At 40.7% G+C, this 25,368-nt stretch overlaps 1 protein-coding gene across 3 annotated transcripts in view; it reads right to left on the bottom strand.

Annotated features, from left to right (window-relative positions):
• Positions 1-25,368, bottom strand: part of LOC122653814 (exocyst complex component SEC8) — an 81,315-nt gene that overhangs the window by 11,871 nt on the left and 44,076 nt on the right. For all 3 annotated transcript variants that reach the window (XM_043847759.1, XM_043847760.1, XM_043847761.1), the window contains 9 exons: positions 20,964-21,271; positions 20,729-20,892; positions 20,487-20,602; positions 14,320-14,390; positions 8,892-9,022; positions 8,761-8,810; positions 5,841-5,941; positions 3,847-3,959; positions 3,488-3,595 (listed from right to left, as the gene is read on the bottom strand). In XM_043847759.1, the coding sequence (XP_043703694.1) occupies positions 3,488-3,595; positions 3,847-3,959; positions 5,841-5,941; positions 8,761-8,810; positions 8,892-9,022; positions 14,320-14,390; positions 20,487-20,602; positions 20,729-20,892; positions 20,964-21,271 (1,162 nt within the window). The remainder of the gene's footprint in view (positions 1-3,487; positions 3,596-3,846; positions 3,960-5,840; positions 5,942-8,760; positions 8,811-8,891; positions 9,023-14,319; positions 14,391-20,486; positions 20,603-20,728; positions 20,893-20,963; positions 21,272-25,368) is intronic.

The following is a 25,368-nucleotide window of genomic DNA, read 5'->3' as shown; positions in this document are numbered from 1 at the left end:
TCTCTTCGACAAGGCCAACAACTACATAACTTGCCTCTCTTCCACAAGGTCTACTCCTTGACGTTGAAGATCCAGACGCTTCAATTCTTTCCTTGGAAATTAAGATTGACCGACTAAAAGCAGAGGATCTGAGAGCAGCAGCAAATTGTTTTCTTTGAAACATTAAGACACTGCTCTTAGGCATGGTTGATATCACTTGGGAAAAACATTGACCAGTTTGGAAAAAAAGTGGCTCTCTTGGATCTGAAGATGATATTTATCAAATGACCTTCTATTCCCAAGAAAAGCAGTCATTATAGGGGCATTTCGAAATAAAACATAGGAAGACAGTTTACACAAATGAGGATGTTACAACCGCTTATCCCAAAAGCTCAAGCTGTTAAGAAAGGACCAAAACAATGAATAACACAACACCATCCCCAGCACGTGCAAGCACACACACGCATGGGTCTGCACGTGGCACTGAGAAGCACAAGGCATAGAGCACAAGGCAAACCTCTTGCATTTACCAGGTACCAAGCACTCGACGTCTTGGCTTTGATACCATGTTACAACCACTTATCCCAAAAGCAAAAGCTGTTAGGAAAGGATCACAACAATGGAAATCAACACAACAATAAATGAGAATGCATCAAGACATATTGATGCAGTTCCAAGCATCCGCAAGAAGAAGAAACAGCCCTAGGAGTAGGGCCGATTGTTGGAGCCTTAGTTTTATTTTGCAAGTTTCCATACTTAGTCTAATTTTGTAAACTTAAATTGAACCGGTTTAGACCATGGTTCAATTTAAGTGATTTAATCCTATTGTTGCTTAGGAATCTTTTTACTTAAGTTGTTTAGCTTTTAATTTAAGTTGTCCCTCCCCTCCACGATTTATGTAGAGAGGATGATTTATATTTGTAATAGGAATTCAGCTAAGGATTCAAATTCCTAGGCTGAATAGGATTTAGGCCAATTGGCCAAGTTATAAATAAATAAATCGTGGGAGGCTCCTCCACAACTCAGACAAAAAAAAAAATATATATAGCTTTCAGCTTGCTGCAATGGCTACTACTACCTTGCTCGACTGAGTGTGCCTTGTGAGTAATATCAAGGTGAAGGGACAAGTGGATCTCTAGTTGACTCCTTGCGTCTTGTAGACCAGGAGGACCTGCTACTCATCTCCTTGCATCTTGTAGATCAAGAGAACCTATCTTCTATCTTCAAAGCTGCTGCCATTGAAGATCTACTATACAAGTAAGTAGTTTACTGTTTAGCAATCACCCTTCTTCTTCTAATCCTCTAACCTAAGCTCCATCCATCTCCATTATCCTCCCCCCATTAAACCCAATCGATCCTTCAAACCTAGATCATCTACAAATCGGACCAGTACAATTCCACCATTAGAATAACTTCAACTTTACACCACAGCCATCCTAAATCATCCCCTCCACTCGACCTTAGTTTCAGACCCATTCCAACATTGAAACCCTAATCCCCCTCATCTCCACAAAACCCCAAAACCCTAAAATTCCACCTAGATTAATCCAACCATCAAAACCCTCCCATACTACAATCGAACTACCCCCACCCACTGCCCCTAGCACTCTATCCAAAGCCCATTCCAGAATTCCTATTCTAAACCCTAGTTTCACCTATTTTCCTATTTCCTAAAACCCGAAACCCTAATTTTCTGATTTTTAAATTCTCACTCAAACCTAACTAATCCTATCTCATTAGACTCCTCTAAACCTGCCTAGCATTACCATATAAGACTTACCCCCATTACCCTAAACCTAACCCTAATTTGACCTAAATCTTCAAACCTGCCCAATTGGCCAGCAGTTTGAAAGGTTCTAGTTACTTGGCTCCTAGTAGATCCTTTGTCTATCTAGGACTACATTACATATGTTGATATTGGTTCTTTTGTTGCTGATTGGGTCTTTCACCTAAATAATTTAAGAGTGTTGGCTGAGTAATATTTGGAAACAATTGGGGTTCTAATTTTCTATTGACTATAATTTATTTATTTTATTTTGGGGGGGGGGGGGATTATAAGTTGATGCCTCTCTTAAAGGGTACTGGGGTACAGGTAAGTTATCTTTCTACGTATGCTATTCCTAATAAGAATAGAAACCTTTTGTTGGAAAAAAAGGAAGAAGAGAGCAAGAAAAGAAAGGTTTAAGCAGAAGAACAGAAACCTACGTCAGCTGTTGATATCTTGATAAAGTCATTCTCAAGTGGATTCTATCAGATCAATGCCAGATGCATAGCACAAATAGAACCATGAATTGAGTTAAATTTTTTGAAGAGATCTTACCCCACATGAAGCCATGAGAAAATGTGCCAGACTTGGCAGTGGGGGCTTTAGAATAGTATTTTCTTTTCTTATTTTTTCTAATGTTTTGTCTGTTCCTATTTTGGGTTTATCAAGGGTATTTTTGGAAGTCGTATTTCATTTGTTATTTGGAGACACATTGCAGACAAATGACTCTTGATGTTATTGTTGACTAGTTTGATGTCTTTACTGTAAGTTGGGAGTCTATATTACTCCAATCGGTTCTCATAGTTGCTTTTGGAAATTAAATAATATTGGCTGTTTTGCATGGTAATAGATTCAATGTGCCATTTGAAAAAAGTTTTTCATTTATATTCTCAAGAGGAAAGAAGACCGAAACCTTGCAAACAAAGTTGATTTGGGAATGTTACTGCTGCTTTTATGAAAGCTCCTTTATACTGTACCCATTCTGGTTTCTTAGTCCATAGGGCCACTGTTGGAACCGGTTCCTCTAAAAGGCCGACCTTATAGGAAAGGGAGGAAACAATATGTAGATCAAACAGGAGCTCTAACACGGCGGACTATCCAAAGGTGGACACGGGTGGATAAATGCATTTTTTAACATCTGCCTGCTCCCAGAGGGACTTGATACCGTGACCCCTGCCTGCTCTGATACCATGTTGGAACCGGTTCCTCTAAAAGGCCGACCTTGTAGGAAAGGGAGGAAACAATATGTATATCAAACAGAGGCTCTAACACAGCGGACTATCCAAAGGTGGACACGGGTGGATAAATGCATTTTTTAATAGCCACTTTTTTTTTTTCCTGAAGGACATTAGGGTACATCCACAGACCATGAAAAGTAAATTACAATGATCTTGTCCCAATTAAGGACCTTAAACTTAAAACACAAGATGCAAATGACAGTAAAATCAACCATTTTCAATTAAAGTATGCCATGGAAATTTTGATTTATGAAATTATAATATAGGTTAAATAACACACTCTATTTATCAGTTTTTGATTTATAAGGGTATAATACAAATTTACAGAAGAAGACCGGAATCATAGTATTAGGCTGAAACCAGAGATGAGGAATTAAACAGGGACATTGAATATAGAAACAATAACCAATTCAAATAAAAAAAAGTATATGTAATGCAACAGGAAAAAGAGAGAAATCTATATAAGCCAAAAATTTTGGGGAATAAAATAGGGAGAAATTCTTGCCTCCATGTAGGCTGTCCGGCATCTTTCATATGTTCGTTCAAGGAATGTTTGCACGTACTTCACAAGTTCTCCAGCATATTTAGGCATCGCTTGTGCCCAACCAAGAAGCTAACATAAATGGTATGTATCAATTAGGAAATTGAAAAATTAACACAGTAAAACAAATAAAAGAAGTAAAAAACAATTACTGTTTCCAGGTATACATTATTACCACATGGACCAAAATTAGAACACAACTAATGAAAGACTGAATGGCAGTCTTTAATCTTTAAACATGTGAACAGGCTTTGTACGGCTGGATGAATTTGGAGAAAAATAACTTCTTGAAGTGTGTCCAATATTTTTAAAGTTTAAGTTACCTCTTTTGCCAAGAAATCAATAGCTAACAAGCCTTGTAAGACAGGACGTCCCCTCTCAATCAGTGGAGTGTACGTAGAAGCAGGATGCGCTCGTGGTCTAAATGCAGCAGGACCTATATATACATAAAAGTAAGGTCCACAAAAATTAGCATTTAAACTTCAATGCGTAAATGCAGAAACAACTCAAAAGCCCAACCCCAGATCTCCAATATGTTCCAAAGTACCTTCCAATCTTAAACGGTCATAGACCATCCAAGTCGTTAATGGACTAAGGATTTTAGTAAGGATTCTCATAGTGCATTTAGCTCCAAATTTTAGTCACTTCTTCTACCATTTCCTTGCTGAATACTTTCATCTGATACTTGATCGGTTATACAATTTTGTAAACCTCAAACTAAAGTAAATTTTATAACTTGATTGATAATCATACATCATTCTTGCCATGTTCAGAGAATTGTTGATTCTTGTTATAGATACAAATATAATGGGATCATGTAGATCTGGATAATTGAGTTAAAGATGTTATCAATCCAGATGGATCATGGGATCATGCAGTGCTGGATAACGATGCTGTTCAGGAAAGAATTTTCAGTTTTTCTATGAAAATCACAGATAGGAAAGACTGTTTTGTTTGGACCCCTAGTAATGGGTTATTTTCTATTAAATCAGCCTGGAGTGTAGTTCGTACTCGGTCCCCGTCGGTCCCCAATGCAAAATGGTTTTGGAACTCGTCGGTACCTACCAAAATCCTTTTTTTTTACTTGGCAGCTCCTTAACGGAAATATTGCAACAGAAGATATGATAATGAAGGTAACTGTTCCTTCGGCCTCCAAATGCAGCTATTGTAGAAATCCTTGGCGTGAGACTACATCCCATGTTCTGGCAATGGGAGGGACTGCTTCAAAAGTGTGGAGTATTTCAGTAGGCTTTTCGATGCGGCGTTTCTTCCATCTCAAGAAGTAAAAAACAGAATTCTGTCTTGGCATTCTCAAGCGGCTTCTCGTGGTATTTGCGAATACATTATAGGTATTGTCCCTTCATTGATAGTGTGGGAGCTTTGGAAGGAAAGAAATAATTATAGGCATGGTAATGATATGTGCACGACTGCAATGGTTATTGGAAAAATTAAATTATGGATTAGAGAAATTCCTTATCCTTCCACCTTTACCAAAAAGCCTTCCCTAAAGGATGAGTTGATATTGAAGATCCCTAATTTAAAGCTTCCTTCTATCAAACATCGCTCCCCTTGCCCAGTTTATTGGTGCACACCCTTTAATTCGATAAAACTTAATGTTGATAGGGCGAGCAAAGGAGACCCTGGTATTAGTGGAGGGGAAGGCAATATTCGCATTCAGGATGGTTCCTTTGTTAAGGCATTTGCCGATTATTATGGAGTTTGCACCAACTCAGAGGCGGAAATGAGAGCGCTTTTAGATGGCCTTTGTATGTGTGCCGAATTGGGTTATACAGGTTGTCATATCAGCTTTGATTCCCAGATCATTGTGTGTTTTGTCATTCAGAGATTTTGCCCTTTGTGGACTTGTTGGTAATGGTTCCAAGAGGCTCTCTATTTGATCGACTTCCTTGGAGCACACCTTTTTCGTTTCGTTTCAATAAAGCAATCAGGCGGCTGATTACTTGGCTAATTTTGCTTGTATCTCTTTGACTTCCTCTACCTTCTTTGTAGATAAGGACATTCCTCAGGATCTTTTTCGTATTATTCGGGAGGATAAAGCTGGACTTCTAGTTTTTCGAATGTAATTTTGTTTTTTTAGTTTTGTGATGGGAAAGGGTGAGGTGATTTGGTTTCGAGTTGAGAGTGATTATATCTCCATGGGTTGGGGTAAGGCGGGTTATGTTCTCCCCCTTTGTTCTTATTGGCTTTATATCTTAATAAAATTTAGGAGCTTCCCTTGTCCCAGATAATATTCGGGATTAAAAAAAAATAAAAAATTCACACTTGACTAAATGAGTCAACAGTTCAAGATACTTGCTTGCTATAGCTTGCTGGACGCCTTTCCGATAATCCACAAACATTGTAGGCAAGAAGTGATCCTTCAAGAAATTCTCCACAAAATTTAGCAATCCATCATTCCTGCAAGATTTTTAAGCCCAATTATTTAACATGGAGCAAACAGAATACAGGGAGAATAAATTAAATGCCTATTATATATTGCATCAAATGAGATCCTATGATCTGCTCATAGGGTAGTCAAAAGAAGTATACAGGTCCAAGTGATCAGAAACTTAATTTCAAATGCCCAGGAAAATTAATGAGATTGAGAGTTGAGAAAACAAAACAACTGAAATGGGTGCCTTCATTCCAATGGCAGGAAGCAAACTCAAGCTTCCATTTCATTTTCCCCATTTTCTCTTCTCCTCCTCCCCCATCATTTATCCTTCTTTCAGCAATCTGTGTGTGTGTGTGTGTGAGAGAGAGAGAGAGAGAGAGAGAGTCAAATGCAGATTGCCAACAGGATGGCCCATTTCTCTCCTGTTAAACCATTTGGGAATAACAATTCCTTCCTATGTCAATCTACAATAACGACGATGGACCTGATGGTCAAAATGAATTTTGACACATTGTTCCTCCTCATGATAATCAAACATGTAAGAAATCCCTCCAAAGACAATCCTTAAAATCATTGCTTTGACCATGAAGATCTTCCCTCCAACAAAAATTCCAAAATGCTGAAAGCGAACAGCATAAAAAAAAAAGGCCATCAAGAGCACCCAGAACCACTTGAACATTAGGTGCCAAAAGATCAAAATGTATCCTCCCCCAAGTCACTCCAAATCAGCTCACATCTCAAACAACTACTGGAAAAACAAGAAAAGCCATGATGATGCCTGTTAGATGTAGTATTTAATTATCTGTAATTACAAAGATATCTCTTGATTTTGTTCCAGTGAATCCTAACCAAAGAAGAAAAACCATCAAGGAAATTTAAACTGGCATAGCATGATTTTACACAATAAATGATCTCAGACTAAAATGAACATCGATGCATCACTTTAAATTTATAATCTGATTATCATGACCACTGATAACATTAGGTGGTCACTGGGTTTATATATTAGAGACAATCAGAGGTACATCAAAGGTTCGAAATTTCAGGTGAAACACCAAAATTTCGACTGTATATATCAATTTTGTGCTGGCTCAAAACAAACTACATGCAAATCAGAAATACATGATTTCGACTGAAAAAATTTGGTCGAAATACCAAAATGGACAGAAAAGTTTTGGTCATTTCGGTAAAATGTTACAAAAATGAATATATATATATATATATATATATATATATACCATTTTTTGCATATTTCGGTCGAATTTTCGACCGAGAGAGCCATTTCGACTTTGGGTTTGGGGAACTCCTAGAATTCAAGACATCTAGCCAAATTGCATTAATCTTTGGCTGTATCAAGGCATTGTAGAGTAGCACAACGCATCTACATAGACTATTTACTGGATTTGAGTCCAGATTTGTTCAAGATTTGAATTTGAAGGTCAAACTTTTTTCCTCGAAACTAAAGGGCGTGCCTGGTGCACCATAGTAGTCGAGGCAGCAAGGCCTGTGAAACCCAAGAGATGGCATAGTACCCGCCCGCTTGAAGATCGTTGAGGGGTCCCCACCAAGAGACGGCTTAGTACCAGGGGATTTGGGAGATCAGTGAGGGAGTGCAAACTTAGTCCCACATCGACTAAGGAGGAAGATCCTGAGCTATTCATAAAGAGTAGTGTCCTCTACTTGGTATGACGCACTTTTAAGCCATGAGACCCATTGGGCCAAAGCAGACAATATCATGGCAAGGGAGGGGCTGGATCGTTACAAGGCGACCAAGGCATTTGAGGGCCTTCCTAAGTGCCTTGGCGATAGGGCGGCCACAAGGCGTCACCTAGGCGAACAAGGCGTTTTAGTGTTCTTTTTCTTATATAACCATTCTATTTGGCACAAATAGCATATTAAAAATTATATAATTCTACTTATATGCTAAATAAATATTAAAGAATCATACCAATGCAAGATATTCATCAGAAAAACAAATCAACAAACTAAGTTCATCATACTATTATAGCAATATAGCTTATAAATATGAAACAACATTATAAATTATTAAATATAAAGAAAAAAGGGTTGGTAAAATATGTAAGTATTTGGGTTTTGGTAATTTGGTCTTTAGCCCTTTTAAAGGCTTGATCGCATGTAGCAGCACAGTAGGAACTATAATACACCATCCAATGGGAATAAAACAAAAAGAAAATGTCATTACCATAATATAAAGTTAAAAAATAGTAAAAAAATACAATCTAACACATAAGGTGACCGCCTTGTACCCAAGTTGTGATAAGGCGACACCTTGGTCACCTAGGCGCCAGCCTTTCTTGCATTCAATAAAGCGGCCCACCGCCTTGGCATGATTTTACTGCCTTGATGCCTAGGCGATGCCTTGATAACTATGCAGTGCACAGAGGCTCCCGCCATTACAGGGTTTGGGGAGGGTCATAATGTGTGTAGCCTTATCCCTGATTTCACAGAGGCTGTTTCCAGCCTTGACCCATGTTATCCTGTACTTCTCTTCATTTTATATTTTATTAGCATTTTCCTCTTTTTGAGCAGCATCAATTTGGTATCGGAGCAATGAACATCTCTTCCTTCATTCCATGGGTGGTGAACTAGGGAACTACGGGAATTGAATGTTCATTGGACCCCTCCCCCATCTCAAACTGAGGCATTGATGTGTAAAGGATTGCTGTATGGGCCCGTATGGACTCAGCCTTCTCCTCTGTCTTATTTTCTTTATCTAATTAAGTCAACATTTCTCAGAGACTAAGAAGAACATGTCACTCATAGAAATGCCTATTTACATTGCTTCAATGAATTATGTAATGGAAAAGGGTTCCAAGCTTACCCAAGCTGGGAATACTTAGGAGGCAGCAACGAAGTGACCTTATCAGTAAACTGCAAATGGCACTGAATCAGTCAGCTAAATTATTCAATATGCACAACTACTACATTTATAAAGGAAGATGCAAGGTAGACCTGAAGCACCGGTCGATATACAGAAGCTGCTAGATATATTCCATGTTCAGGAAGGACAGCTGCAGTCCCATAACCTTCTTGTACTACATTTGGACCCCTCCTATTCCATCCTTGACGAATGAGATCAACTCCTGGAACAAAGTATGCAAATTTCAATGATCCATGAAGTGACTAAAATCATCAGGGGTTATTGGCAAACAAAACATGAAAAGAAAGATAACGGGGGATATATAATATATTATAAATGCAGAGTTGTAAATTTGAGAGGGAAAATAGCAACTAAAACAAAATACTTTGAGATCACATCATACGAGGTACAGCTGGATATGAGATGGAAAAGCTAATTCATTCTGTCGGTACAGTAATTCCAATCCCTGAATGATAAAGACCTTAATAACATTACAGTAAATGTTATAGGCTCTTTTTCCCTATAATTAATGGTATTTTGTGATAAATAAAAGGTCTACCACTAGCTATAACTAAACATACACTGCTACGAAAATTATGATACCCCCACTATAAGTGATTCTAAGCGGGTAAAAATAGGGTAGGAAAAAGAGGTAAAATTTTGAAAACACCCCCAAGGCTACAGCGCCCTCCAGGACAACCAGAAAAAACTCAAGGCAATAAGCTTGTTGGAGATAGAGACAGCACAATAAAACAAACCCTAGATGATCCACTGACAAGAAAAAGACAAAGCCAAGCAAGATCCACTTTGAAGAAAAGCCACCCAAGAGAAAAACATCAATATAGAGACCATGAGCAGAAAAATGTTTTCCAAGACTAATCACCAATTGCAATTACACCTTCAGGAACTAACACTTCATGGCCTATGATTTAGAAGGTGAATTTAGTTCCACCACTTCGTGATCTATGATTTAGAAGGTGCATTTAGTTCCACCACTTGTGATCTATGATTCAGAAGGTGCATTTAGTTTATTACTATCTTGATACCAAGCACATGCACATCCCAAAAATAAATAAGGGAAGTCGAGAATAAAATATTTCTGAGTCAAAGAAAAGTTGAAGTGGATGAGGTACTAGACAAGATAAAAACCACAAAATTCCTACAGGCTTCGCTAATGCAACCTGGTGGTCGCGGGTTCGAACAAGGAAACAGCCTCTCCACAAAAAGTGGGGGTAAGGCTGCGTACAGTTGCCCCCCTCCCCAGACCATGCAGTAGCTTGGGCCTTGTGCACTGGGTGCACCCATTGTTATGGAATGCCATTCCTTTTTGAGTAATTGAGTTTTTTCATTATTTCAGTGTTATAGGTGGGTTTGTATTTGACAAAGGTTTTGGACTAGCTCTTTTGAGATGCTTCCCCTGAAAGAGGGTTCTTCTTGTACTACTTTTTATCTCTTTCCAAAAGCTTTTTACATATCATTTTTTTTGGGGGGGGGGGGTTGGATTGGAAGCCAAGTCAGGAAAAACTAAACCAACTCCGGCATGTACAACCGAAATTTCAATGAAGTTATCAGGGATTAGATCACAATGATAACTTATTTTTAATATGAATGTGTCGTACAAATATAAGGACTCTTTTTTTTTTAAGGATACATTGATGCAGATTTATCACCAAATTGAGCTTCTTTTATTAGGAATAAGTATAGGGTTGGGTTATATACATGTTGGGCCTTTGATCCCATGGTTTTTTTTTATGTAATAGGTCACTTTTATAGGCCTAAAGTTGGGGTACATGAGTTGCATACGGGATTAGCCCTATACTTAGTTTATTTTCATATTTTTAATATTTTTAATTGAACCGGTCCAAAGCTGGTTTGAACCAATGGTTCAATTTAAGTAAATTTATTAGTTTTTCTTTTAGTTGTTTAGTTGAGCTGGATTAGGATTCTATTTTGAGTCTATTTCAGTTTTCTACTCAGTTTAAGTTAGCTAATAGGTTAAGGATTGGATTAGGCCTTTCCTTTTTAGTGTCGAAGTCTATTTTTGAGTCTTCTACATATGTTTGTAAGGGAGGCCAGCATTGAACACGAATTTGATTAATAAAAATTAGTTTTATGTCTACTACTATTGTTGCTGCTCCTTGTGAAATTGTATCCTTGTGGTTCTATCAAGGTGGAAGGGATTGGTGGATCTCCAATCGACTCCTTGCATCGTGAAGATCGGGAGACCCCATTGTTCATCTTCAAAGCTGCTGCCATTGAAGATCAGTGTTTAAGTACTTTACAGTTTCAGCAATCACCCTTCTTCTCCTAATCCTCTAAACGCAGCCCCATCAATTCCCATTGCCAATACTCAATCATTACTACTTTCCTCATCCACCATTAATACCATAGATCCATTAGAACCCCAAAACCTGTAACTATTCTTCTTCCCTTCTAGAAGGTAACATGCAAGGTGATTTTCGTGAGAATTCTGCCCAACCAAATCTAAACGTTAGAACCTACTAAAAAATTTGAATGAATCTTCCTCAAACCCTAAGAGAGACTCGATCCACATTTCAGCACCATCCACCCAGCCGATTGTCTGAAATTACAGTTTTACCCCTCTCCTACTTCTACTAGGAAACCTCCATCACTCCAGATTTAACCATCTGATTTAGCTGTAACTTTCAGCATATATTCCCCTCCACCCTACCCACACTCGACCTAAGGCCCTTGCCCTAACTCCACCTCTAAACCCTAGATTCCATCACTTCCCTATTTCCCAAAACCCTAACCCTAGTTGCTGCCCAATTACATCTAAACTACTTCTACTCATCCAAAACCAATAAAACCTAGTTCATTAGACTCCCCTACACCTGCCCAGCTTTACCATATAATATACCTATCCATTACCCTAATCCTAACCCTAAACTTGACCTACAACTCCAATTTTGTCCCATTGAACCAGCAGCTCAACAGGTCCTGGATGTCTGGCTCCTAGTAGGTCTCCTACCTATCTAGGACTTATACATACACAAAGATATGATTCTTTTCCTACTAGCTAACATTTGTATAATGGATACATATCATTACCATCAGCACCTCCACCATCATCATCACTGATTATGGCCAACAATGACTCCATAAAATATTTAATGGGCAATTAGTATAACAGAGTAAATAAAGAGATATTGTCAACAGCCTTGGTAACAGTCACATATTTAGGAACACGTACAAAACCGTTGGAACCGCTTCCTCTAAAAGGCCGACCTTGTAGGAAAGGGAGGAAACAATATGTATATCAAATAGGAGCTCTAACACGGCAGATTATCCAAAGGGGTACACGGGTGGATAAATAATTTCAACACCTGCCCGCTCCCAGGGGGATTCGATACCATGACCCCTACTTGCTCTAATACCATGTTGGAACCGCTTCCTCTTAAAGGCCGACCTTGGAGGAAAGGGAGAAAACAATATTTATACTAAACAAGAGCTTTAACACGGCAGACTATCCAAAGGGGGACACGGGTGGATAAATAATTTCAACAAAAACATCACTTTGTAGCTCAAGTGGTAACCCTCTAAGGAAAGAAAACGTAATGATAAATGCCTTCCCATAGTTCATACACACCTTCATTAAATAAATAAAGACTAAATTGCAAAGAAGCCCCCATCAAGTTTTTTACAATAACTATCCATTCCCCTCTGGTTTGTAGTAACCCAATGACCTACCTCATTTTTCCCTGACATGCTCGCCCCTTCCACCAAGCCTCCCTTGAATCATGAAAACGTACATGTGACAATCTAAATTTCCCAAAAAGACAATTCAGTGTCTGGCACTAGATAAAATATCACACAGGAAAAGATACTCCTTGAATTGACCCTATATAGAAATGCAATGCATTAAGAATCTCCTCTTCTTCCTCTTATCTCACAAAAAGCTTACCACTATGAGCTGCTGTATTTGAGTGGGATTCATGGAGGTACATATTTTGTTTTATAATTTTCGGGCATTTGCGATGCACAATGTAGTAAATGTTGGAATACTGTTGTAGGGTATAATGGGTTTTAGTCCCACATCGATCGGGAAGTGTACGGTTGCTGGACTTCTGATCTTGGGAATGGCCTCTCCACCTTGAAGCTCGGGCTTTTGGGCTGGACGCTGTCAAATGGTAGCAGAGCGGGTTGTCATGCATCGACCATGAGGAGGCCCATGGCCTAAAGCTGGGGGAGTTGATGCAATGAGTGCGCTCCATGGCCAGGAATGGGAGGAGTTTTAGTCCCATATTAGTCAGGTAGTGTACGGTTGCTGGGCTGATGACCTTAGGCATGACCTCTCCACTCTGAAACACGGGCTTTTTGGTTGGACACTTGGATGCCATCAAAGAATTGATGTAGTGAGTGCACTCCATGTACAGGAATGAAAGGGGTTTTAGTCCAATATCGGTCGGGTAGTGCACGATTACTAGGCTTTTGACCTTAGGAATGGCCTCTCCACCCTAATGCTCAGGCTTTTGGGTTGAATGCTATCAACCTGTGGCTCACATTTGAACATATGCACTCACAAAACTAAAAGTTATCATTGTGGCCCATGGCTAAGATTTGAAAAAGATACTTTTGGAGTTCCAAGACGACAACCACCTTACTGGCCCATTAGTGATGGAATGGAAGTGTTAGAATTCATTTGAGGAAAAATGACAAACATGAGATGTACTATTTGGTATGTGGGTTAAATTAGACGCAGGTCACCCCTTATACATAACTGTATGGTCAGTGAACCCCATTTAGTTGCATTAAGAAGTACACTTAGTAAAACTGGGATTCAATTGTATATGACAGTGTTTCAGTCATTATATGAAAATATTAAACAAATAAATAGATATCAAGGGTCAAGCGATCAGTTCTTTGTCTCAATTCTTACTCTCTTTCCTCAGTACAACTATTCTTCATCCTCCTCTGTCATATGCCATTTCATACTTGCTAGTTAAAGAATCTAAATCACAAGTTGGTGGCAAGTAATCTATTACAACGACAAAAGGTATGCTGATATCTTAAAGGCTGATATCATCTGGCCATGCAACAGAATTCAGTAGCTGCACAGTCTAGTCTCTCAGATCTTCAAAAGAATTGTGCATTCTAAGAGTTTTATTTAACAAGAATCTGGTAGCTCTAAAGAGAAAGAGCGATCATGAGCAGCTGTACAGGCAGCTCTCTTCTCTACCACTTTCCTTTCTAGTTTTCCTATCTATTTTCACTCCAGAAACATCAACTTCTTGTAAAGTTTAAAATTCAATTATATTACATCTAAAAGCCATTCTACACAAATATTAGCAACTATTGTTATCAGGATAAATAGATTAACTAGAAGCCTAGAACTACCAAATCCTAACAGAGAAAGTGGAAAAAGGAAAGGAAAAGAAAAATGACTAGCAAATTCAATTCAATGAAAATGATAGACATCTAATTAGAAAAATTTCAGAACATTATTATGAGAAATTACATGGTGAAAACCAAAACAACTTTGGTAAAGTTTTGGTGTACCTTGGTTGGGGATAGAAATTGAAGCATCCGTAAATCGAAACGCAAATGTAAGACTGTCTTCTGAGCCATCCCTGCACGCATCAATCCAAGATGATATATATAATTATAAAAGAATGAAGACCAAAGAACACAACTATAAATTTTTAAGTGTGTCAAATAGAAAGGTACAAGAATTATTCGGCAAAAAAATATTTGCTGCCCAAATGGTGTACATAAACACAAGACATTTGCAGAGAAATGAAATTTTCTAAAGGCAGCTCCAGTGGCATGTAATGTAAGACTGCTCAAGGGTATGTTTTATGAATAATATATAAACCTAGACAGGTAAACTTTAAATTGGCATTAGAATTAAAAAAGCATAAGCAATATAGGGCCTGAAATACTGTTTAGTGACATCTTGCTTGGCAAATACGTTCATTGAGTGTCAGAAGACAATGCTAAGAATTGAATTTCTCTAATGCTTTCATTCCCAACATATTCATTGCTTAAATACTGATGAAAGACAGAAATTAGGAAATCCTTGGTTGATCGATGAGATCAGCCAAGCCTTGTATTTATAGTTTTAGGAATTACAACCAAAAGTTAAAAATAACCCTAGCACAACCGACATAGCTAGGAATACATAGAAAATAAAAAATAAAGCTGTAAAAGACCAGAATACCCCCACGGTATTCTGGTGTATCTTATTCAACACTCCCCCTCAAGTTGGAGCAAAAATATCACTCATGCCCAACTTGACTAAACTAGGATGGAAGACCTTTTCAGGCAGTCCCTTGGTGAGCATATCAGCAACCTGGTCAGTAGACTTCACGTAAGGAACACAAATAACTTTTCCTTGATGAAATGCCTATCCACCTCAACATGTTTTGTACGATCATGATGTACCTAATTATGTGCAATACTGATGGCAGCCTTGTTGTCGCAATACAACATCTTAGGAAGGCGAATAGGAACTCCAAGATCTTGTAGCAAACCTTTCAACCAGAGTAGCTCACAAATACCTTGTGCCATAGCACGAAACTCTGCCTCATCACTTGAACGAGCCACCACAGTCTGCTTCTTGCTACGCTAGGTAACAAGATTGCCACCCACAAAAGAACAATAACCAAAAATAGATTTACGGTCTGAGGAACCTGCCCAATCAGCATCAGTATATGCCTCTATCCGCAGGTGACCATGGGGAGACAAGAGAATTCCTTTCCCAGGAGCTGACTTCAAGTAGTGAAGAATCCGAAGAACAGCCTCCATATGTGAAGTGTAGGGATCATGCATAAATTGATTGACAAGACTTACAGCAACAGCAATGTTGGGACAAGTATAGGAGAGATAAATCAACTTTCCCACTAGTCTTTGATATCTCCCTTTATTAACCGGGTCACCCTCCTTTTCCTTGAGACGAACGTTGGCATCCATGGGAGTATCTGAAGGATTGCACCGTAACAAACCCGTCTCAGTCAGTAGGTCTAGGACATACTTTTGTTGGGAAAGAAAGATGCCTTTCGAAGATCTGGCAACTTCAATCCCAAGAAAATATCTTAGTTTCCCTAGATCCTTAATCTCGAACTCTTGGCCAAGAAATGTCTTCAACCTGCTGATCTCAACACAATCACTGCTAATAACCACAATATCATGAACGTAGACTATCAATATAGTGAGTTTTTCACCAGCCCTCTTTATAAAGAGAGTGTGATCTGCATTACTCTGCTTGTAGCCTACAGAAACCATTGCTTTGTGAAAACAGCCAAACCATGCTCGAGGGGACTGTTTCAACCCATAAGAGCACGCTTCAATCTACACACCTTGCGTTGATTGGTATCACAAGAGAACCCTGGTGGAATGTCCATGTATACTTCCTCATCGAGTTCCCCATTGAGAAAAGCATTCTTCACATCGAGTTGTTGCAAGTCCTATCCAAGATTAACTGCTCAAGATAATAATACTCGGACAGTATTCAGCTTAGCGACAGGAGCAAAGGTCTCATGGTAATCGATCCCATATGTCTGAGTAAATCCTTTGGCCACAAAGCGTGCATTATACCTATCCACAGTGCCATCCACCTTCTGTTTCACTACAAACACCCACTTGCACCCAATAGTCTGCTTCCCTGGTGGAAGAGTCATAAGCTCCCATGTGTTATTTTCTTTTAAGGCGTCCATTTCTTCAATCATTGCTGCCTTCCACTTTCCATCCGTAAGAGCTTCCTGCCAATTTTGAGGAATACGAACAGAAGAAAGAGAAGAAACAAAAGCACGAAAAGATGGAGAGAGAGAATCATAAGAAACAACATGAAATAAAGGGTGTTGAGTGCAAGTTCTCACACCTTTGCGAACAGTAATGGGGAGATCCAAAGAAAAAGTATTACCAGGTGGAGAAGTAGGTTCCGGATCCGGAGTTGGCAACTGGACTGGAACTTGTGTCACAGTGGATTGAAGCTCTCTAGGTCTGGTCCTGCTCCTTGCAAAAACCTTCAAATTTGTCGCATCAATCCTCCGCTGAAATTCACCAATGGTTCTCTGGACTGGGGTGACCTACCCTTGAGCAGGAATTTCAGGAACCTCCCCCTGTGCAGGAACATCTCCCCTTGAAGGAGAATAGAGAACCTCCCCCCCCTGTGTAGGAATATCTCCCCCTGACGTAGAGGGAAGGATAGGGGTAGGCACACTTGGAACAGCAGGGGTAGACTCATCATATACATGCCTAAGAGGGGGTCTACGGTCAACACATCTTCACTAACACTCTCCCCTTGAAGAGGTGGGGACGAATAATATGAGAGGGACTCATGGAAGATAACATCCATACTGACCATGGTATGCCGGGCAGGAGGATAATAACACTTGTACCCTTTCTGGGTAGCAGAGTAACCTAAGAAAATGTAGCGGAGACCACATGGCTCAAGTTTGCCAGGAGATCTAGTATCCCTAGCATAACACACACACCCAAAAACCCTAGGGGGAACAACATAAAAGGAAGAGCCATGTAAAAGCTCAACAGGGGACTTGGAGGCAAGAACCCGAGTGGGCAGCCTATTAATTAAATAGGCTGCAGTCAGAACAACATCCCCCCAATAAAAGGAGGGAACATGGCGAGCAAACATAAGTGCCCTAGGCACCTCCAAGAGAGGGCAATTCTTTCTCTCAGCCACACCATTTTGGGCTGGAGTGTCAACACAGCTAGTTTGATATAAAATGCCATGGGCAACAAGGTATTGTTGGAACTGACCTTCCATATACTCTTTCCCATTGTCACTCCTCAAAATTTTGAGAGTGGCATTAAACTGGGTCTGGACCATCTTATGAAAATGCTGAAAACAAAAGAAAACTTCACTTTGTTATGCATGAAGTATACCCAAGTGACACGAGAATGACAGTCAATAAAAGTAACAAACCACCTTTGGCCATTAAGAGAGGCCTTACGACTAGGTCCCCACACATCAGTATGAATCAATTGGAATAGGGAAGAACTTCTTTTATTAGATATAGGATAATTTGATCGTGTCTGTTTGGCCAAGACACAAGCCTCACAAAAAAATTCTTCCATATTACAATGTTTAAACAATGCTGGAAATAAATGTGATAAGACACTTAAAGGGGGGTGTCCTAATCTAGAATGCCATTGGTGAAGTTCAGAGGAAGAAGATGGCTGACATAACTGAGAAGGTAAAGCCTGTTGCGGTCCATCATCAAGAAGGTACAATCCACCATGCACCCTACCCGATCCAATCATCTTCCCCGAGTCCAGTTCCTGAAATACACAATGAGTAGGAAAAAATGTCACCTTGCAATTCAAAGATTTGGTAATACTACTAATAGAGAGAAGATTAGTAGTAAAGTTTGGAATGTGCAAAACAGAGGACAATGTAAGTGAAGGGGAGCAACTGATGGACCCCTTTTCGGAAACAGAGGAGAGGGAACCATCAGCCACCCTAACTTTATCTTTGCCAGCAGTAGGGGAATAGGTATAAAAAAGGGTAGAAAAACCTGTCATGTGATCAGTGGCACCGGAGTCTATAATCCATGGAGTGGAGACATCCGATGCACAGTGACCAGCAAAAGAAATACCTGAGCGAGCAAAGTGGGAACTTGATGGAGTGGAATAACCAGCAGGAACAGACGTAGTAGATGTAGTGGCAGACTGTAGCAAACGCCGGAGAGCCTGGAACTCCTCCTGGGAGAAACTATTGTCAGCAGTAGGCACTGTAGCTACACTTTCAGTGTGAATGGCTTTGTTTTTAGGTTTAGCACGACCACGTTTAGCCTCAAAATCAGCAGGCTTCCCATGTAATTTCTAGCACTGGGCCTTAGTGTGGTAGAGTTTGTTGCAATGTTCACACCTGAGAGGCTCCCTGGCAGGAGCAGCAGTAGTAGCAGCAGCAGTAGCACTAGTGTCAGATGGAGGAGCTTTAAAACCAGCAGCCTGTAGGGCTGATTTTTCAACTGTAGGACCCAACACCATGGCAGCCCGACGTGTCTCCTCAGTAAGAACATAAGAGAAGGCCTGCTCCAATGTAGGGAAAGGCACCCTACCAAGGACTTGCACACGAATGGGGTCATAATCGGCATTAAGACCAGCCAAAAAATCATAAACACGGGCCTTATCCACAAAGGCTGAATAGGCAGTAACATCAGCAACTGTAGTGGGCTGAAAGGGAGCATAATGGTCCAATTGTTGCCACAAACTTTTGAGGACAGCATAGTACTTAGTAACCGACAGCTCCTTCTGGGTAGTAGAATGAAGTGTCTTCCGGATGTCATAAACTTGTGCATCATTCCTCAACTGTCCATAAGTGCCCTTAGCAGCAGCCCATATCTGTGCTGCTGTGTCAAGGAGAAGGTACTGGCTGGAAAGTTCCTGTGGCATGGAGTTCAAGACAAAAGACATAACCATAGCATCATTCGCAGCCCAGCGAGTCTTGGCAAGGCCTTCTTCAGTAGGCTATTTAGAGGTGCCAGTAAGATGCCTACTTAATCCTCTACCAGCCACAGTCAAGGAGAGAGACCTGGCCCACATGAGATAATTGGTGCCATCGAGTTTAATGGAGGCAGCATAAGGGAGGAATTCTGTCCAGGGCTGAGAATCACCTCCAGTGGTAGCCGTGGTAACTTTAGAGTCTTCCATGGTGTAGATAGAGCCTTGGTAGCAAAGAACTTGGAATATAATGGCAGCTACAAGCAGCCCTAAATCCCAAAAAATCGATAAGCAGGGTTTTGGAAGAAAACCCTGAAAGGTATAATCGATTGGGATTAGGGGTCTTCAAAAGACTAGAAAAAAGCTGTCGAATGTGGCTTGAAGTGAGGTGAGAATGCTCTCCAAAAAGCAGTCCACGCAGAGAACAAAAGAACCCAAATCGATAAGTGCCAAGGTTTTTCAAAAAACCCTGAAAGAAGATCGATATTGAGAAATCCCTCAAATCTGTGAATGAAACCTGTGATAGATGCTATCCAAAACCTGCCGTGATGGATTTCAAAAGGAAAAGCAGCTTCAAAGGCAAGGAGAAAGCTGATCTTCAATAGGAGAGGACTCCAAAAAAAATCGCAGACATAGGGGCAGCAGCTATCGAACTGTAGAAGCTATTAAATCATCAATTGAAGAGGTAATGAATTAGGGCAGCATCTAGATCATACGATCACCTCATTAGATCTGCCCTAATGTGTGAAGAGAAACAAAAAGAAAAAAAAGTGAAGAAGATCGAGTAGGAGAGGGGAGGGGGGGGGGGGGAAGAGGATCGAGTGGAAGAAGAAGAAAGGGGAAACAAAGGAAGGGGTGGGGCTAGAAAAAGTCTAGATCAGAGAATACTGCTCTGATACCATGATGAAAGACAGAAATTAGGAAATCCTTGGTTGATCGATGAGATCAGCCAAGCCTTGTATTTATAGTTTTAGGAATTACAACCCAAAGTAAAAAATAACCCTAGCACAACCGACATAGCTAGGAATACATAGAAAATAAAAAATAAAGATGTAAAAGACCAGAATACCCCCACGGTATTCTGGTGTATCTTATCCAACAAATACCTTAAAATCAGAACAGGGTAAATTTACTAAAAATGGATTTCATGAAACCTAATCACCTATTAGTGCAACTAGGAAAATAGCAAGCACGGCTATTTATAGACAGACATACCAAAAAATAATAAATGTAGAATGTGTGAAATCTGATGATATACTAACCTCTTTTCCTTATTAGGAGCCTTGCTTGCAAGCCTAGCTGTTTGCACAGCAGCGTCTGCAGAAGTAGCTTCTGGAGTTGCTCGCAGAATCTCACATATGAGTTGCTGGCATTCACTCTTCAACATACGAAGGAAATTAGCATTTATGTGTTCAGAAGTTTACCAATACAGTTCCATTCACCAAAAAGCAATATCCAATTCCATCAAATTAATGAAAATTAAACACTACAGGGAAAGGATTACCTGCAAAACCGTCAAAGAAAAAACTATGCTGTAGCCTCCTGTAACTTGTGATGCTTCAGAATCAAGATTCCAGTTCATGTCGCCATTCATTGTCTTTGGTGTGCTTATACCACTTTGTTGTGCTGATCTAGACTCCAGAAGCTCGCCAACGATAACATGGTTCTCTGAAGGCACTATGGTTGTAAGCATTAATTCCAAAAAGAAAAACACGATAAAGCAAGTTGTAATATCTCACCAAGTATCCGAATGATAGCATCCAGTATTGAGTCAAGAAGTTCTTTTGCTGCAGCCTGTGCAGCTCCCATGGGAGCCATACCTGGAGAGACTGGACTAACTGCCAATAGTGTCCCAGCCAGCACTATTCCATTCTGACGTTTCTGTTTATGTGATTGATAGCTTTCCAACTGCCCTTTCAAGTAATGTAAGCCTGAATTAACATTCCTCACAGGCTGGCCAATTCCAGGCCTCAATGAATTTACAGCAGTTGCATGAGCTTTTATTTTGGATGTGATGACCTCGCGAATAGTAGGTCGCAATCTTTGGCTGTTTTGCATCAGGACAGGTTAATAACTCAATATCAGACATAAAGACCTTGGAATGAATATGAAAGAGGTAAGTATATTATCAAATTTCATGTTCAAATAGACAGGACCATTGGCACCAAATACACAGAAACAGCAAGTCAAACACTCCCACAATTCAGTGTCAAGGTCAGAAGCCTCAGTTTTGACTACCCGACCATGTAAACATTAACCCTAATTTTGTTAAAAACATCAATTTCAAATTATTTCTTTTTATCCTTATTAGTTTCATATATTAGACATATGCACTTCATACGTTCCGTGAAATTCTTCATTTAGCTTCCCCAGGTTTATTTTTGATCGGCCTTTGGTATCAAAGGAAAAAACTCCAATAAATCTCCTGTTTATAGTGGCTCCTATAGCTACTAATATCACTTCTCCAGCTCCAAGTTTCTCTAAATGGTCACCATGCTTCCACAAACAGACATGTTTTTCTTTTAGCGCATCTAATTCGATTACCCTGGAAACAGCCTCTTTGCAAAAGCAAGGGTAAGGCTGCGTACATTATGACCCTCCCCAGACCCCGCAGTGGTGGGACCCTTGTGCACTGAGTACGCCCTTATTGTTTCTAATTCGATTACCATAAAAGTTTATCCTCATAGATTTATTCTCAAAGGTTCTGCTTAAGTACACCTCATGCCTACAACTTACTGGATGAAAAATGAAGAGAAAGGCTTTCAAGAGTTTAACAGGTGAGAGTTTCAGAGTGAGGTATCACAGATTGTGGGTGTTTCAAAACATACCAGCAGCTATGTTGGGCAACCCACTAGACGTAGGTTTTGTTGAGCTAATCCTACATCAAGTTCCAAAAAATAGGAACACTCTATTTCTGTCCCATCACAAAATTCCTAGTGGAGAAAGAGGACACAAAGATCATGCACGATCTTTAGTGAAATAGTTCAAAAGTAAAAGCTCAAGTCCAAGCTAAATTTCAATGTCTGTAAAGCATGTCCAGCTCTATTTCCTACATCCCAAGCAAACCCTTCAACTTAATAGCGCCGAGTTCTTGGAAGCAAGGAAATAATATGTAGGACATCAAAGACCTAATTCATGTAGCGGGAGTTAATCCTTCGGTGAGGCCTACATGGGACCACCTTTGGGTCCAATACATATGTCCATGGAGCATGTGTTTCCATTGAGGTGAAGGGGAGGTAGCTTTATTGAGACAATCGTTCCATTATTCTTTTAGTAAGTATCGTCATGGGTATATTTTTTAACTTTTCATTTGTCCTAGTCCAGGCTTGATAAGTGTTTTTCATTCTTGTTTTGGTCATGTTTGGACTTCAAAATTAACTGGATCACTTTTCAAAGTGAATAATACCAATAAATGAGCTAAAGGTTATCTTATACCGCTCCAATTTGTAAACTTGAATTAAATATGAACTGTTGACAAGTTCTCCTGTGCAACACCTACGATCACAAAGCTGCAAATGAATCAAGTGAGAGTGGGCTGAGGTGTGCCACCGATCACTCTCCTTAAGATCGTAGTCACCCCCCCACCCCATGGAGCAAACTGGTTCTTTGTGAATCTACCTCCAATATACAACAGCCTAAAGGCCCCGTCCAATAGTGTCTGCACTCAACCAATGGGCCACTTTGGAACTCTAGTCTTTGCAAATCAAGAAAAACTCCAGAAATATGGGAAAACAGTTGAGTAGAAGAACTTGGTTTTTTCTCCTCTTGTTGGGACATCATAGGATTCGATCTCAACTGTGCCATCAAGAGCTTCTTCTTTAACTCCCATCAGATCCTTAACATCAACCACACCTTTCTCTGCCTCATTCTCAAATCCTCTGGTGCCTCCTCCATGGCGGACTTCAGACCCATCACCCTTTGCAACCTTCTTTATAAGTTCATTGCCAAAATTCTAGCCAATCGGCTTCAGCTTGTCATTGACTCCCTTGTCAGCCCCAATCAGTCCGCCTTCATCTCAGGGAGAAGTATCTCAGACAACATCATCCTCTGTCAGGAAATTGTTCGTGGCTTTCACCGGAAATCCATTCCCCCTTCAGCCCTTTTGAAAATTGATATCCACAAGGCCTTCGACTCCATTCGTTGGGACTTCATCACCCAAGTCCTTCTTAAGATGTCCTTCCCCCCCACCTTTGTCAACTGGATCCACTTTTGCATCTCTTCCCCTCGTTTCTCCATTCTACTCAATGGCAGCCCCGCGGGTTACTTCCCCTCCTCTGCTAGCATCCGCCAAGGATGCCCCCTTTCCCCCTTCCTCTTTTGTCTCTCCCTTGAGGTCCTCTCCTGCAGTCTCCAGTCTAAAACCGACCTCCACCTCATCACCCCCATCCCTAAGTGCAAGGCCACCAACCTGACCCATCTTGCTTTTGCCGATGACCTAATGATCTTCTCCAGGGCCGATCCCTCCTCCATTGAAAACATCATGTCCTCCCTCCACCTTTTCCAGGGTCTCTCAAGTCTTCGCATTAACCTCCTTAAATCCCAAATCTTCATTGCTGGGGTTCCTAACTCGACCAAAGCGGCCCTCTCCACCATCACTGGCTTTCCCATTGCCACCTTACCTGTCCGCTACCTTGGCCTGCCCCTCATACCAGCCAGACTCTTAGCTCATCACTGTAACCCTATCCTTGACCTTCTTCGCAAGAGACTTCAACTTTGGAAAGCCAAACTTTTATCCTATGCAGGTCGCCTTGAGCTTATCAGATCAGTTCTCCAGTCTTGCTACTTCTATTAGAGCGGTGTTTTTGGCCTTCCCAAGGCTACTATCAAGGCTGCCGAGTCCATTATGTGTGGTTTCCTTTGGAAAGGTGTGGACTCTGCCAGGTTCCTCCACCCCAAGAGTTGGTCTTCTATTTGCCTCCCCAAATTTGAAGGAGGCCTGGGTCTCAGAAGGATTAAAGATGTCAACCTTGCTGGTTCTATCAAGCTGCTATGGAGACTCATCACCAACAAATCTAGCATTTGGACTTCCTGGGTGTATGCGGGGCCTCTCCGTAGAGACTCTATTTGGACGGTCAGCTCCAGCCCTGATTCTTCTTGGATTCGGCACAGAATTCTTCAAGTGAGGCACATAGCCAGGGGTGCTATTTCTTGCAGGATTGACGATGGGTCACAGACCTATCTTTGGCTTGCCAATTGGCATCCTTCAGGTGTCCTAGCCTCTATTGTCAGCCACCGTGCCATCTATGAATCCGGCTTGGACAGATTTTCCCCTGTGGCTCCCATCATTACCAATGGCTTTTGGTCCCCCCCCTCTGACGGATCTCTGGAGTTCCCTCCCCCCTATTCCACCTGGACACAGAGGCAGAGGAGACACCATCTTATGGCTCTCCTCCACCACAGGCTCATTCAGCTCCCACTCCGCTTGGGACATGGTCAGACATAGAGGGACCCCCTGTCCTTGGCAAAAAGTGGTTTGGTTCAAAGGTCACATTCCAAGACAGAGCTTTACTGCTTGGCGTGCCCTAGCAAATTGCCTCCCAACACAAGCATTCCTCACACACCGCCACTTGCAAGTTTCTCCTAGATGCTGCCTCTGTTGGAATGGGCATGAAGACATAGATCATCTTTTCTTCACTTGCCCCTTTGCTGCCTCCATTTGGAACCGAGTTCTCCGCCATTGCTGGCCTGCTCGTAGAAGGCCTCTTCCCCTCTCTCGTGAATGGGTTTGGATTCATATGACTTTTGGTGGCAAAACGATCTGTGACACAATTGGAAAGCTTGCCTTTTGTGCTACTATATCTCACATTTGGATGGAGCGTAACCTCAGAAGATGGACGTCCAACTCCCGCTCTTTCGACAAGATTTGGAAGGCCATCTTCTTTGATGTTTCATCTAAAGCTAATTCCCTTTCCCGGAGTAGTGTTAGGGATACCCCAAGGAACAGGCTTATTGTTGTCTCCTGGGGTCTCCCTTCCACCATTTTGCGCCCTAATTAGTCTCTGGCTAGCTTCGGCTTTGTTGGCCTCTGGGCTTGTATATTCCTCCTCCTCTTTTCTTCGTAATTAAATTTTTATTCATCCAAAAAAAAAAAAGAACTTGGTTTGAAAAAAAAGTCTTGAGAGAGCGTTTGGGCGGCAAGGTAGC

The sequence above is a fragment of the Telopea speciosissima genome, chromosome 3 (genome assembly GCF_018873765.1).
Source record: "Telopea speciosissima isolate NSW1024214 ecotype Mountain lineage chromosome 3, Tspe_v1, whole genome shotgun sequence".
Lineage (NCBI taxonomy): Eukaryota > Viridiplantae > Streptophyta > Magnoliopsida > Proteales > Proteaceae > Telopea > Telopea speciosissima.
Note: the sequence above shows the minus strand (reverse complement) of the source record. Positions and strands in the feature narration are given on the sequence as shown.